General features: G+C 40.4%; 1 protein-coding gene across 2 annotated transcripts in view; it reads left to right on the plus strand.

Annotated features, from left to right (window-relative positions):
* Positions 1-16,491, plus strand: part of ELMO1 (engulfment and cell motility 1) — a 242,510-nt gene that overhangs the window by 50,864 nt on the left and 175,155 nt on the right. For both annotated transcript variants that reach the window (XM_075271179.1, XM_075271180.1), the window contains exons 4-6: positions 4,017-4,092; positions 8,291-8,341; positions 11,907-12,076. In XM_075271179.1, the coding sequence (XP_075127280.1) occupies positions 4,017-4,092; positions 8,291-8,341; positions 11,907-12,076 (297 nt within the window). The remainder of the gene's footprint in view (positions 1-4,016; positions 4,093-8,290; positions 8,342-11,906; positions 12,077-16,491) is intronic.

Genomic DNA, 16,491 nt, shown 5'->3' on the forward strand with positions numbered 1-16,491 from the left:
CATCCACAGCGCACTGCCCCTTTAAAGCTGACATACAGCAGTGAAGAAAAATAGCTGGGTTGCTATGGAAACTGGAGTAAAACTCTAATGCAGTGGTTCTTAACCGGGGTTCGATCGAACCCTAGGCCATATGCACGGTTCATTTTGTGTACCAGTAAAAAAAACATATACCTATGTCTTGAATTTGGAGAAAATCATATTTGATTTATCACTAAAGAGGGTTTGGTGAATGTGCATATCAAACTGGTGGGTTCGGTACCTCAAACAAGGTTAAGAACCACTGCTCTAATGTGTGGTACTTTGTGCAGAGGCGTGTATCTAATCCTCCGGCGTGTGGTACTGTGTGCTGAGGCACGTATCTAATCCTCCGGTATCTGGTTTTGTGTGCAGTGGCATGTATCTAATCATCCAGCGTGTGGTATTGTGTGGAGAGGCACGTATCAAATCCTCTGGCATGTGGTACTGTCTGCAGACACACGTATCTAATCCTCCGGCATGCGGAACCGTGTGCAGACACGCATATATAATCCTCTGGCATGTGGAACTAGGTGCAGACGTGCGTATCTAATACTCCGGGGTGTGGTATTGTGTGCTGAGGCACGAATCTAATCCTCTGGCATGTGGTATTGTGTGCAAACGCACGTATCTAATCCTCTGGCGTGTGGTACTGTGTACAGAGGTGTGTATCTAATCCTCCGGCATGTGGTACTGTGTGTTGACCTGTATAACTACTCCTCTAATGTGTGTATCTCAGTTTGGTTATCAGTGTTGGATTGTGCATGTGGAGTGACCGTGTGTATGGCAGTTGGAATATGAGTGAAAGACTTGCAGGTTTGTATTGGCTAATAGGGAGGTCTTGTTTAGGGATTGCTGTATCTCAGGAACGATACATCCGAGCGAGTTGAGGCCTCATGTTAAACCTTCCTGGGCACCTGAAGTATCTGTGTGCCAAATTTGGTGAAGATCGGTCCAGTCGTTTGGTCGAGCATAAAGAACAGACAGACAGAAATTCACCACAGAAAACCAATTGACCATTTCCAGCCATGTAAATTTAAAGGGTTGGTCCAGAGACTATATTTAACACATATCCACAGTAAGGTGATACGCCCACTTAAATGTGCATCTTTCCACACCAAAAACTGCATTAAAATCCACACCAGATTCGCTAATTCCGTTGCTCTCATTGCAATAGATGAAATTTACACAAATAATTGACTTCTTGTTGATTATATTCATACCATATTCTATATTACACGCAAAAAAATTGTATATGAGATTAAGAAAATCTCATTGATTAAAATGCCATAGTATTATGCTGGAGATTTTCTGGATGCAAGCCTCTTCATAAATGTCTTGTAGATTACTCCCCTTGGGGCTTTTATTAAGACTGCCATATGATACGCCAGTCTTTAATAAATCTGCCTCAGTGTTTTGAATGCATTTTTGAACCATATGCTGAAGAACTAGAAGGATTGTGACGTATATTTCCTGCTTTTTCTATTTTCCTTTCATTTCATTTCTGTTTATGGTTTTCTCTCTAAAAACTGCATGAAAAACTGACACAAAAAATGCTGTGAGTGAAACTGCCCTGATAAAGATAAATGTAACCTGAGTGTATATGGTCTTTGAGAAACAATATCAAAACTCTTTTCTACAGTCCAGGCTTATGCCTTGAAACTTTACAATAGAAAACATTAATCACCACAGTTCTTAAATTCTATTTTATACACGGACTATAAACACACAAAGACTGTTTGTTTCTAAGTGTTGTTTTAGTGATGTCAAAACTGTGTTTTATTCTTGGAACAGTAGTCTGTAACATACAAATCTAATTTGTGAAAATGACATGTGTTTTCGGGTCAAAGTGAAGAAGTTCAGTCCTTTTAGGTCAAGCTAATGTGGGTGTTTTTATGTTACACCCATACATTTTGTTCTACATTCGGTACAGTCATATCAGTCACAAATGTAGTGTAAAAAACCCTTTGGATACTTAAAAGCTGATGCACACTGTTACAATGAGGAGTAATGTCATAAGATAAGTCAAAAAGTGTCACCTTGGTTAACACCAAGCTTTTTACACAGTGTTTTTACTGTGGGGTAATAAGTGCTAAAATATAAAGAAAAAAAAAATCTAAAATAATGGACTATGGATAGGTGTCCACACCACTGCTTGGCTCACAGGCCCTAGTTGCAAAACAAAGGCTTCTTTTTGGAGTATCTGTGCAGTTTTGACATTTGGAAAAACGCTGTCGAGACCTGGAAGTCCTATTAGAGGCACAGTTCTTGTGCCAGACTATTTGAGCGCAGAGCGTTAACTAGTAGCTAACTAGTAGCTTAGCGCAACAAAATAATATGGTGCAGAGCAGGAAGAGGTTAAATCACAACAAATACCGAAGCAGCCCAGCAATCAGCCTTTAAGAGGTTTTCTGGGCAAACAAACGTTTTTTTTTGTTTGTTTGTTTGTTTTTTAAAAGGTCTGTCTGTACTATTAGTGGGTTAATAAGTGCACCAAAATACCTTTAGCTGTGTTTTGAGTGATTTCTAGGTTTTTATGTGGCTCCTGGCATCCTGTTTATATGGGTAGCTTCCTGCTGTCTTAGCCTACAACTACCATGATGCATTGCTGTTCACTCAGATTTCCCTCTCACTCCCTTACCCTCCCTCTTTCACACCACCTCCCTGTTTACATAGCTAGCCTGTGGACTACCGCACCTACCTACCTACCTAACTAACTAACTCAGCCTCCCTCCTCTACCCCATCATACTTACCTGTCTTCCTGTCCTGGAGATCACGTTCTCCTGTGCTACTATTTCCTGTGTTGACTTCTGCCCGCTCATGTGTGGGAGGCCGGATCCTTCTCATATTCTGCCGGCGTTTGTGCAATAGAGCCGAAGTGCACTCTGGCTCTTTTGTGCAGGCACTGGCCCCGCTAAGGGCTAGTTCACACGTGAGTAGAAGGGGAGGTTTTTGACAGCGGATTTCGCGTCCAAAACCTCCCCTTATAATGATGGTCTATGGAGACCGCCGGGCTTCTTTTCTCCGCTAGCGGCGGGCTGCTGCTAGCGGAGAAAAGAAGCGACATGCTCTTTCTTCAGGCGGAAGCCGCGCGGGCTGTGCCGCACGGCTTCCGCCCGGCTGCGTCACCCTCCGTGTTGGCTCATTCATTTGAGCCGACAGCGGAGGTGAAAGCCGCGACCGCGATGTGTCAAAACCCGCGCGGGCAGTTCACGTGTGAACTAGCCCTAAGGGAAGAGACGCTTCTTGCCCAGAAGAAGAGGACATGAAGACAGTTAAGATGGGGTGTGGTGGACGGGGTGATTAATATTAGTGACTCTCTGTTTCTGGTAAAGGGGAAATGTAACATCACCAGAAAATGTGCCTGGGACAGTCACATGACCACCCCAGTGATATAGGTAATTATGCTTTTTTTTTTTAAGAAGTTAGGTGGGAGGCAGGGTGTTTAGTTTAGGGTTAAATTTTCATTTTATCATTTTGTTCAGTTTTTCTAATGCAGTTTTTGAAGACAAAACCAGGAGTAGATTAAAAAAAAGACAAATGGTGCCTGTCTTCTATATGAGGGGTCAGCATCCTTCAGACTCCAGCTATTGTAAAAACTCCCATCATGCTTTATTCACTTCTGTGGGACTTCCAAGAACAACTGTACATGCTGGGAGTTTGCTTCACAATAGCTGCAGAGCCGAAGGTTGCTATCCCTACCATGTACCCCTGCTATGTACTTTCTCTCCTTTTATCATCCATATCTCATTTTGACTTCAAAATATCTAATCAATACCTGCATGTGAAAAAGCCCCCAGAATGTGCAAAGTGATGTACCCCCTGCAGGGGCCAAAGCAATTGAAATTTAGTATTACAATGTGTCCATTTGAATGACAGGCCAACAATGTAAGATGTGCAAAAAGGAGACCACATCTTTAAACTGTTAACATCTTTAAACTATTAAATGGGAATAGTCAACACTATTTTTCAACTAACAATAAATCAATTTACATTTTAGTTGGTCGATTATTCAAAATCATGAAGACCTAGCACTTCAATATGCTGATGGCTCTGGGTTTTATATCACAGAAAAGGTAAGTTTTTGACTTTATACATTTCACAACAGCTTTTGTTAACTTCCACATGATTTTGACCCTAACATACTGAAATTTTTTTTTACTTTTGTTTCTGATATGCTATATTTTTCCCTTTCGTTTACCTCTGTACTTTGCATCCAGGTATATCTAGTTTTAGATAATTTCTTATCTTATTTCTGCCCACAATACCTTATGGTGATTTTAGGCGAGCTCATTTTTTTTCATTCTTTTTGTGGTTTCCTTTCTAGAATTTTTTTCCGTATTTTTCGGACTATAAGACGCACCGGACCATAAAACGCACTAAGGTTTTAGAGGAGGAAAATAGGGAAAAAAAATTTCGACGCAAAAAAAAAAATTGTAAAATATTTAATAATATAATATTTCACCAATGTAAAAAGAACCAGGGGTTTTCGGACACAGGGATACCAAATGTGTATGTGTTTCAACAGTACTGTTTTTGTTTTATATGTATTCTAGGGATATGGGGGTGATTTTCAGTATACTGTGCTGTTACTATTTAGACAGTAAATAATGAAAAGGACAGAAATAATGCAGTGCATTAGCTAAAAAAACCTATTTGCCGTACCCACAAAATTTAGTTCAGAATATTCTCCTATATTAATTTTGCCTAATATGTATTTTTATCTGTACTGTCTGCACTGATTAAACTGTGAAATACATTTTTCCAGCCAACTGGATAAATGTGTTCAAGGTAAACATAGGAAAAAGGAACTTGTGGTCTGGTGCGGTTAGGAAATTTTGTTTTTCCACAGATAATGACAGTAGTAACGTCATCGGTTTCTGGAATTTATAATTCCCTCAGCCTGCGCTGATGTGTTGACTTTTTTAGGACAACTTCAGTCATTGCATTGCATTATTTTCCTAATGTTCTTTTAAGGTGTTAGCTGCAGGAGAGTAACTTTACGCTGCTAATGGCACAATGAATTTAAATAGGGTTGTCCAGCTGGTAAATTAAAAAATAAAATAATAATCAAAAAGGCATTAAAAAAGTGCTGGTCTCCTCACCAATTCCTTGCTGCTCCTCTTGCAACACTGCCTGGGTCTTCACTAGTTTCTACTTGCTGTTCTTTCTCGACACACTGAAAATGGCTGCCCAGTCTAGCACTGGCTGAGGTCCGTCACTGCTACAGCCAGTCACTGACTAATCATTTCCTGTGTTGAGAGGGAGCAGGAAGCTGTTAGAGGGAGGATATTACATTACTTAAATTTTTTCCCATTCTTAAAGAATTTTTACCACCTGCACTCTTTAAATAGTTGCTCCCACATATTACCCAAATCTGTAATACAGTAGGTGTAAAGCCACTGTACAGATTTGGCTTGGGACGACTCCTAAATTTTTTGTCTAAATGGTTCCCTAGTAGTTACTCTTAAACCCCTGTATTGAAACCTGGACTTTGTTTCTACAAAACAACCAGGTTGCTACATCTTGGAGGAGTACTGTCAGCATTTGTTTACCACAGGGGGCAGACAAAGGTCAGGGAAAGCAGCACAGACTCAATATGGTAACCAGCCAGAGGTCAGAACAGTTAGAATAGGTTCAGAGCCAAGAACACAAGCGGAAGTCAATCATGAGTAATTAACAGCTTAGCAGGGGGAAATGTGCCCTATATAGAAAGGGGTGTGTGCTGACTAGTGCACACTGACCCAGATTTATGGAGACTGGTGTTCCTCATGCCAGTCTTTATAGTCACTCCACCAGCGGAGTGTGTTCTTCATTATTGAGGGATCACATTCCTCCTCATAAATGACCCACACCAGGACTGATGGCCTTGCCCGCTATCGCCGCGCCTCCTTTTCGAGGAAGTGTTATGTTCGCAAGTTATAATGGTGGTCTTGAAGCCAATTAATATTGTAAATTGAAGGATCACTGTACTGTCAGAAACTCAACCTAAATCTGGGAACTTCGATTTAGAAGAAGTTAGTTATTATTCTTCTAACTCTAGCGTTTTAACCAATTTTATGTCTTATTTTATGTTGCTATTTTTTGTGAAATTCCAAATTACCCATTTCTCTAGAACTTTCCTATTACAGGCTGAATGTTACCCCATAGGGCCCCACATAGCAACTCACAATCCATTATTTATTTGTCCCTCTCTATATGTGTCATTATGTAAGAAACATCATGGAAGTGACACTTGCAATTACAGTTATTTGACATTGTCTTAAACACTGTTATCTTTATCTATATGATAAAATTGTCTATCATAACTATGCTTGTCAGTTTGTGCAGTCATGTGAATGTGTCATATCAGATGTGTAACAGTGTAAAACACCCAACTTATGGGAAGTATCATTTCTTTTCATCTATCTATTTGGCAGCATTGTGGATCATTGGTTAGCGCTGTTGTCACGCAGCATCGGGGTCTTCATTTTAAATCTAGTCAAGGACATCATCTCCGTGTTCTCCCCATTTTCATGGGTTTCCTCTGAGTACTATGCTTTCCTCCCACACTCCAATCAGTAAGGGAGCGTTCACACTACCGTCGGTGTCCGACATGTAGTGTCCGCTCAAAATCTGTCACGGACATTAGGAGCGGACACTAGCTGTGTCCGTGACACCTGTCATTCATCTCAATGGGCATCGGGTGCGTTCTTTTGCACTCCGTGCCCTTCCTTCCCTGTCCGCAAGTGAAGATGTCCTACTTCTCAAGCGAACAGAAGAACCCTACATGTCTGGTTTTTCTGTCCGCTTGAGAAGTCGGACATCTTCACTTGCGGACAGGGAAGGAAGGGCACGGAGTGCAAAAGAACGCACCCGATGCCCATTGAGATGAATGACAGGTGTCAAGGACACAGCTAGTGTCCGCTCCTAATGTCCGTGACAGTTTTTGAGCGGACACTACCTGTCGGACACCGACGGTAGTGTGAACGCTCCCTTACTGATTAGGACATTTATGAGTCTTACTCAAGACAGTGAGTGACGACAGTGTGCTATATAAGTGAGCAAATATAACATTAAAAAATAAAATAACAGATGATTTGTGTGGGAGTTTGTACAATATGTTTTGGAATGCATCCTCCTTCATTCGTTATTATCTTTGTGCATGTTTTGTTAACAGCCTTCAATCTATTTTACATACAGTGTATGGACAAAAGTCATGGTACACCTATACATTGCACTTTCAGGAGCTTTTATGACAGCCCATTCAATATCGTTAGGCAAGAATATGGAGTTGGTCCCCCATTTACAGCTTCAACAGGTTGGGGTTGAGGTTAGGCCTCTGAGTGAGCCAGTTTAAAGGGAGTCACCAGAACAGAGTATATCACCCCAGCCCCAAAATATATAGATTTATGTTACCTGAATCAAACTGTGTTTTACCCTTGTGAACAGGTGCCTCCAATGCCAATATATACCATTTACCTCTTTGGAGCAATGACAACACACCCTCATTCCTTTAAAGTACTCATCTGCATATCAACAAAAACAGCAATATCTTGGCACTAATTCATCAGGTGACCCTAACAGGGCTTGGTTGATATGCTGGATTCTGTTAATTCAATTTTATACACTTGAAAAAGGGCACTGTTTCGCACGAAACGCGTAGTGTGCTATGCTTTAATAAAGACATTTTTACTGGACCAGCACTGGCCTCCTCCGTTTTTTGTGGGCTTTATCCCATCATTGGATGCTGGATTCTGTTGACAGATGTCCTTTAAACTAATAAAATATATATATTCGGTTCACCATTGGTTTGGGTCCAGCGGAAAGCAGCCGTTTCGGTCCCTAGTCTTTCTTACTTTTGTGCACACACATGAGCGCATCAACCAATCAGTGACTATTGTTGCTCCTTTGGATTGGTGAATTGCTGCTGAACCACTGATTGGCTGTATCCCTCATGTGCGGATCTAAGGTCAGGAACATTGGGAGCTCAAGTAAAGATCCTTCTGCTGAATGCAGAGGTTTTCAGTGGCTTACCCTGTATCTAGTCCTCAATCCTATGAAACCCCTTATAATGAATTGGAACACTAGTTGCAAACTTGGCCCTCACCTTAGTGCCATTCTTCCTGTACTAACATAGATGAAAATCCAGTTTGGAGCTTGTGTAGAAAATGCATATGATGTTGTGAAGCAGACTCTGACCACAATGACATGTGGATTGCATGTGATGCTACTGTGTGTGGTTATTATTTGTATATACAGAGGTATAATAGTAATATGTCTTCATTGTTTTAGAATCGGAATGAGATTAAAAATGGAGCCATTCTACGGTTGACCTTCTCACCGGTAAGTATTTCTTTGCCAGAAATTCTAAAATGTTTAGAATCATTCAATGATTTTGATTCTGATGACTTATTAGGTTTCTTTATATTTAAAGGGGCTCTATCAGCAAAATCATGCTGCTAGAGCCCCACATATGCATGCATAGCCTTTAAAAAGGCTATTCAGGCACCGGTAAAGTTATATTAAACTACCCCCCCCCGTTTTAAAATAATAACCTAAAAAAGAATGTGCTCTACTTACGGATCGTGCACGCTGGGCGGGCATTCAGGGTGCGCCGTCTTTTTCTTCATCCACGCCTCCTCTTCCTCTGTGGTCTTTGGGTCCCGTCCTCCTCCGGCGCTTGCTCGCGGACACTGATAAAAAAAAATAGCCTGGGCGCATGCGCAGTAGCCGTATTAGAAGCCGCGTGCTACTGCGCATGCGCCCAAGCTATTTTTTTTTTTTTTATCAGTGTCCGCGAGCAAGCGCCGGAGGAGGATGGGACCCGAAGACATCGGAGGAAGAAGAGGCGGGGAAGAAGATGAAGACACACCCTGAATGCCCGCCCAGTGTGCATGTTCGGTAAGTAGAGCACATTCTTTTTTAGGTTATTATTTTAAAACGGGGGGGTAGTTTAATATAACATTACCGGTGCCTGAATAGCCTTTTTAAAGGCTATGCACGCATATGTGGAGCTCTATCAGCATGATTTTGCTGATAGAGCCCCTTTAAGTATTATTTTATTTATAAATCTGAGTAAAAATGTAATGTCTGTAAATGTAAGAAATTACTTACTTTCTATTGGTCCTGACTTAGAGCCAGTGCTCTAGCTCACAGTGGCATTAAGGTTTCTCCTGGCACCCATTGGAAACAGCTTGTTAACAGATATTTACCAAATATTTCTAAGCATTAGGATCCTTGGATTTGGAATGGACAGATCACTATACAGTGCCTGTTGAAAATAGTGCAGGACCTGAATGAGATTTCAGCTCATGACTGCAAAACACAACTCAAGTGTAAGGGTATGTTCACACTGAGTTTTTGGACCAGATTTTGACGCAGAATCCGTCTCAAAATCCGGCTCCAAAAACGTCTCCCATTGACTTCAGTGGGAGCTGTTTGCTTCTTTTTTCCACTAGCTACTAGTGGAAAAAAGAAGCGAGCTGCCCTATCTTGCTGCGGATTCCTCAGCGCGAGGCTCCTTCCCAATTCGGCCCATTCTTTGGGCATAATCCGGAGCGGAATGCCACAACAGGATGCCGGTGCATTTAGGATCAGTATAAGCGTATAAGGACTAGTTCACATGGGGCAAGTTGACAATGGATTTTGACGCAGAATCCGCCTCAAAATCTGCTGCGCTTATTGACTGCAATGGGAGCCGCTTGCTTCTTTTTTCCGCTAGCTTTTATCAGAAAAAAGAAGTAAGCTTCCCTATCTTGCCGTGGATTCCGCATCTGAATCAGCTGCGGCAGCTGCGGCGCGAGGCTCCGGCGCATTCATTTGGGCCTAATCCATCGCAGAATGCCGCGACAGAATGTGCACATGCAGAGCCCCATGTCAACTAGCCCTAAGTATTGTAATATGTTTGCAAAGTAAATCTATTTTGGTTTTCATTGTAGTTTCCTATATACATTACTAAAATGGTGACTCTTTCTGCTTCCAAAAATAAATTTATACTTTAAAATGTTTATGGTGGATTATTATTATTCAGTGCTTTAAAGTGGGTATTCCTATCCATTCCCAATAACCTTCACCGATTATGAGAAAGGTGATGCCATGTAGGTAATTGGGGCAAATTATTAAGGTGAGCTGCTCTGGTGTGTTCATAATTGTATGGTATGAGTACCCTAAGGGTATGTTCACACAAAGTTTTTTTTTTTTTTCCAGGCGGATTTTGACGTGGAATCCATCTCATAATCCGCATGAAAAAACACTTCCCATTCATTTCAATGGGAGTCAATAGTAGTTCTTTTTCTTCTAGCGGATTTTGTCAGCTAGCGGGGAAAAAAGCGACATGACCTATCTTCAGGCGGATTCCACCTTGAAAAACCCCTTGAAGTCAGCCAGTGGAAAACACGCGACACAGTTTTTGTCACGGTTTTTGCAAAAACCGCTAGCTTTCTTTTTGAAGAGAAGTTTCCAGGTCCATACTGTGAGCTGGAGCAAAAGAAAACGCTACAAAAAAACTTGACAAAAAAATGCATTATGTAAAAAAAAATGTAAAATGTGTCAAAAACCCATTTCCTTATTCCTGAGGCAGAATTTTTTCAGCATACAAAAAACTCAGTGTGAACATACCCTTACATTTGTACTATTGATTTTCTTCTTTCTTAACTTTTCCATTTTATATACTGGTCTAAAGACTGACCGTACTCACTTTCTCCATTAAAATCACTGAATAACACTTTTGGCCATTGGTTACCTGGCCCCTGTGATATGTTATGTACTGTTGTAAGGTCCCCAGTAAATACATTTATGTGAATAAAGATGTAAAATAACAAGACGTTAGCCATTAAAGGGTCTCTATCACTGGGAAAAGTCATTTTTAACTAATCACATGCTTGCATAGACTTTAGAAATGCTATTTCACACTTGCCTTTAGTATGTAGATTGCCTCAGTGGTTTCTGAATAAGTCAGTTTTATTCATATGCTAATGAGCTTCCAGCCAGCTCAGGAAGTTCCCAGCAGCCTCCTCTCTTCTATTATCTCCTATATGTGTGAGAGCAAACAGGAAGCTGAGTCATCATCATCATCAGCAGTCTCCCATAGGAAACAATAGGAGAGGAGTACACAATGTATCGTGCAACAGTCTAATTAGCATATGAATAAAAATGGACTTATTCAGAAACCACTGAGGCAATCTACATACTATAGGTAGGTGTGAAATAGACTTTCTAAAGGGTATGCAAAGATGTGATTAGTTAAAAATGATTTTTCCTAGTGATAGAGCCCCTTTAAAGAGGACCTTTCACCATTTTGCCCATAGGCAGTTCTATATACTACCGGAAAGCTGACAGTGCGCTGAGTTCAGCACACTGTCGGCTTTCCCGATCTGGGCCCAGTGTGAAGAGCTTACGGTCCGGTACCGTAGCTCTTCTATGGTCAGAAGGACGTTTCTGACACTCAGTCAGAGACGTCCTTCTGCCCAGCAGCGCCTATCGCGCTGTGCTGTGAGAGCCGGGAGGAACGCCCTCTCCATCTGCTCGCAGTATTCGTCCATAGACGAGCATTATCAGGGAAGGAGGGGGGAGTTCCTCCCGGCTCTCACAGCACAGCGCGTTTGGCTGTGCTGTGAAGAAGGACGTCTCTGGCTAAGTGTCAGAAACTCCCTTCTGACCATAGAAGAGCTACGGTACCGGACCGTAAGCTCTTCACACCGGGCCCAGATCTGGAAAGCCGACAGTGCGCTGAACTCAGCGTACTGTCAGCTTTCCGGCAGTATATAGAACTGCCTGTGGGCAAAATGGTGAAAGGTCCTGTTTAAGAGTTATTTTGTGATTACAGGTTTTATACATCAGGTTTTATATGTAATCTATTTATGTATTTGTTAAAAATCACATGCTGATGCACTGCTGTTTGTATCCATAGACTCACACTGCACAGCAGCTCCATGATAGGGTCCAGTCTTCAAGTATGGATGTCAAACTAGAAGCACTAAAGGATTTGGCCAGATTTTCACGCGATATTACTTTTGCTCAAGAGTTCATAAACCTGGATGGTATTTACCTTCTCACACAAATGGTAGAAAGTGGTACAGAGTAAGTTTCCATTGCTTTCCTTACAATCTGATGTTTTGTAAAAAGGACGGTTTTCCTATATACATTCAGTAAGCCTAATGTTTAAGAACTGTTCTAACAGAAAGGTTCATTTCTTGCTGTGATCAACCCCTGACACTTTTTGGTAGAGTAGTTATATGCACAAGGTCTACTAGGTTCAGATAACAGGACCCATAACAATGGTGTGCTGGCCTTGTTTATACTTAATTCTTACCATGTGTTAGTTTGGATTGCATTATATTTACTTGATTTGTAAGGACGATATTTTTTCTTCTCTTATGAAATGATTTTCCCATTTTTTGTATGTCAACAACATATAAAATGTGTTACCTCTGGAACCCACATCTATCTCAAGAATTATGGTTAATTTCTCCGTATTGCTGTGAACGAAGAGCCACGCATACCCACCTATATTTGTTCACTTCTGTGCCCAAAAGCCTACCATGCTTACATGCTGTTATCAGAACTCGCATAGTTAACATTTAGTGTTATCGTGAACTCAGGTCATATCATAACTAAGGACACTTAGACTACATTTCCCATATTACAGGTTCTTCTTAAAGAAAGTATCAACCATTTCATTGAATTTGGTCTCTGATACAATAGATATGATTAAAAAAAGCAAACAAACAAAAAAAAAAATAGAAAACTAGCCACTCTATCCTATAGAAACAATGCCGAGACCTGTCTTGAAAAGGGTTTTATGGAAAAACTGAATAAAATAAAAATACTGTATGTGTGTCTATCTATCTATCTATCTATCTATCTATCTATCTATCTATCTATCTATCTATCTATTCTATTTATTTATATCTTTTACCAGTTTTACCAGTTTAGCATTCACTTCTCTATTTGGTTGAAGTGGCTGCTTGTAGTGACATAAAGTGCGACTAAAATCCTTTTTGAGTTTCAAGTTCCTTTATAAATCAGATTAATCATTTGCATGATCCAGGCTAATGTCAGGCCAGCACTGCAATACACATAGCGTTGATACAGGATTAAAATCCCGCTCTAAGGATTTGTAATTATAGGAAGCGAAGATCAGGGAGCTCGGAGGATATAAATGTGATTACCTGCTAAAAAATAGCAGCACAGTGTTTGCACTGCAGCTTATTGTACAACACAACCATATAGAATTAAAAAGATGAAAGAAATAGGCTTTTAGTGCTGGAGTAAGCAGAGAGTTGTGTCTGACATTATCCCTTTTCCTTTTCTACCAAATTATACCTTTGAGAAAATGTAATTAAATGAAATGTGAACCACAGCCAAATCCCATTTACTGCAAGGATATAAAGGGAATACACAAGAGGCTGTGTCTTCAATTACTCTTTGCTTCTTTACACTGTAAGTTATGAGACTGTGGGGCATTGCTAAGATTGATTGTTTTAAAGTACAGAAAGACACTACGTGTTTAGGACAAAACTGCTAACTTTTTTTCTCCTTGCAAAGATTTGAGTTTCTTAAGACAGTACTACTTTCTTAATATTTGTTACAGTTTAACAGTATGTTTTTTGTAAAGATGATGAAAACTGTATGTTCTGCACGTGAACGCTTAGGATGTGCTTTCAAAAAGAAAAAAAAAAAACTGTAGAAAGAAAAGTGAAAATTCAACAAATTCAATGTGCTACTACATTTCCAGGCTACAAGTCTGAGGCTGACCTGCCTGCTGCTGAAAGTGGTATTGGGGACCTTAAAAAAAAAAAAAAAAAAAAAAAAAAAAAAAAAAAATTCAAACCAGAATTCTAGTTTTCTGTATTAAAGGGGTTTTCCCAACTCACCTGTTCACCAACCTGCAGGCTGTGTGCTCTGTTCACTTCCTGGTTTTCTCAATGAATTGGTGGGCGGGGTTTCACTTGCTGTCTCCCAGACAAAGCCAGCTCTGCTATCTTTCTTTATAGCAGTACATGTTTGCAGTTAGTAATGAGGGATGGTTGTATATAAATTAGCACAGTATTACTGGAAGATGCACAATATGCTGCTGATGTAGCAGAACTGGATTTGATAGGTGATAAGAATCCCAAATTTACATGCTACAGGACCAGGAGTCAGCTTGCAATAAACTCCATTTTAGGTCTGTGTTTTCATACAGAGGTAACAGACTCCCTGTCTCGGCTCTTATCAGCAAAATTTAATTAGCAGACCTGATAACTGGAAGAGGGAGATAATCAGCTCAGAAAAAGCAGCTCACTCCGAGCACTCAGCTCCCCCTCGCTTCCAGAGAGCAGGGAGCTACGTCACTTGTCCTGAGTGTAGAGATAAGATCATCCCCAGGTTATGGAAACGCAGTGTAAACAATGAAGTGAATAATCTCAGATAGCGGCCAAACAAAGCAGTTTTGATGAAGTAATGTATTTAGGACAAGTCTTAAATCCACATAAGCTAGCAGTATAGATGGGATCCTTGAGATAGGACAACCCCTTTAAGGCCTCCCATACATGACCTAGTGTACAGCCCAATGCTCCATTCCCATAATTATAGAGCAGATCTTATTCTGCTCCGTGACCACTCATTGAAATTAATGGAGAAAGGACTGCACTCAGAAGAATGTTATCCAAGTCCTTCCATAAAAAAATCCACTCAGTCAGCCCCTTGTCATGTACATGAGGACTGACAGTACTATCAAGTACACTTTGCCACGTGACAGTCACCACTTTCTTCTAATTGGTAGATGTGATATTGGCTTTAAAAATGGCCATCTAGAGATCACATGGCGGAAAATGAAGAAATATTGGAAGTGCACATCAGCAGCACAAAGCCACAAACTGTGAATTATTTATGATTCAAAACTGAAATAAAAAATAACCACAAAGCAAAGTCTTTAATATGTTCCAAATGGAAAGGAGTTTTATACAATTATGATTCAGGTTTATGTAACATCTTAACATTGCCTTTTTTTTCCCACTTAAAAAATGCAAAATACAATATAATGCAATACCCCCACAATATAGAGTCTTAGGCCGAGGCCCCACAGACCGGAAATGCCGCGATTTGCCCTCAGCGGAGATGCTGCGGGAAAAATCACGGTGTTGTACAGTGCAGGCAAAGTTCGCAGCGTGGGCATGCTGCAATTTGCAAAGCCGTGAACTGTGAATTTTCTCTTAAAAGCGTTGCGGAAAGAATCGCAATGCGTTCACGCAGCGGTTCTTCCAACAGCGTTTTAGTATTGCGGATACGGCCTGTGGGGCCTTAGCCTTAAACAGACTTTTAGTACTGGGTCTGTATGGTAACAGGTACTGTTTTACTGATAGCTTGGCATTGCTATATTAACAGACACTCTTTTACATTTGTAATAAAGAGGACTTATAGACTTACAGATATACAAATGCATGTGCTGAGCTGAAGTCTTAAAGCCCCACACCTAGTTATATTGAACACTGGAGTATATGGGGATATTTAATAACTCGGCAGCACGTGCTCATTTCTGCTGTCAGCTTCTGAGCATTGCCCAAAGGTGAAAGAAAATCAAAAATATGCAGCTGAGTGTAGCAAAGAATCTTGGCTGTCCCAGTGCACTGAATCTACAGGTTGCCAAGCACCCGCATAAATGCCAATATCTGCCAATAAACAGTGCTTTCCTTGGTGAATTACTTGAGCCAGTACACTTTATGTCCTTGGCAGAACCTCGGAGTTCTCTAAATTCAGCATCTATAATTTTCTTGATGGAATACTTATAACAGCTTTAAGAAGGATTTATGCATCTGCTTTTATCTTTTTTTTTTCTATCAGTCACAAGTGTCTTGGATCGTGGCACATATTGTTGAAATAAAGAGTCTAATTTGGGTGAATGTTTTGACGTACAGTGTTGGTTTTCACTATGTAATTTGATAATCTTACAGTTTATACCACAAATCCCAGAATCCTGTGCACTTATTATTATTATTATTAATAATAATAATAATAATTTATTTTTAAATAGGAGTTGTCTCAATAATTTAATTGGAGTCTATTAGTGAAGTGGGAGATTGCACTGTATGTTATATAGCACACTGAGACCCCACCCCAGACAAATTACAGTGTCACTGCCCACTTGACTATTAGGCCCTAATTTGCATAAACAAATACAGGACATTTATCTTTGGACAGGCTGAATGGATTTGTACAAACAAAACAGCAAAATGCTCAGGGTGACAACCTATCAAATTAGGTGTGCAATTGGGTAAATTGTCACCAAAACCGGGCATATCAATCCAGCCCAATATATTATGGTCACCTGAATCAAACAGTGATTCCCCGTTGTGTATCTATCTGCTGAGCTAGGCTAATACGCTGGGTTATGGTGATGGGAAACTCCCTTTAACTTACGGAAACAGGCCAGGCCTGATGATTTGTTTAGGCTCTTGATAGGATGACAACAAATGTATATATTTTATTTTTCAAGTATAATGTATTCCTCACTT

Source organism: Leptodactylus fuscus, chromosome 4, assembly GCF_031893055.1.
Source record: "Leptodactylus fuscus isolate aLepFus1 chromosome 4, aLepFus1.hap2, whole genome shotgun sequence".
Taxonomy (NCBI): domain Eukaryota; kingdom Metazoa; phylum Chordata; class Amphibia; order Anura; family Leptodactylidae; genus Leptodactylus; species Leptodactylus fuscus.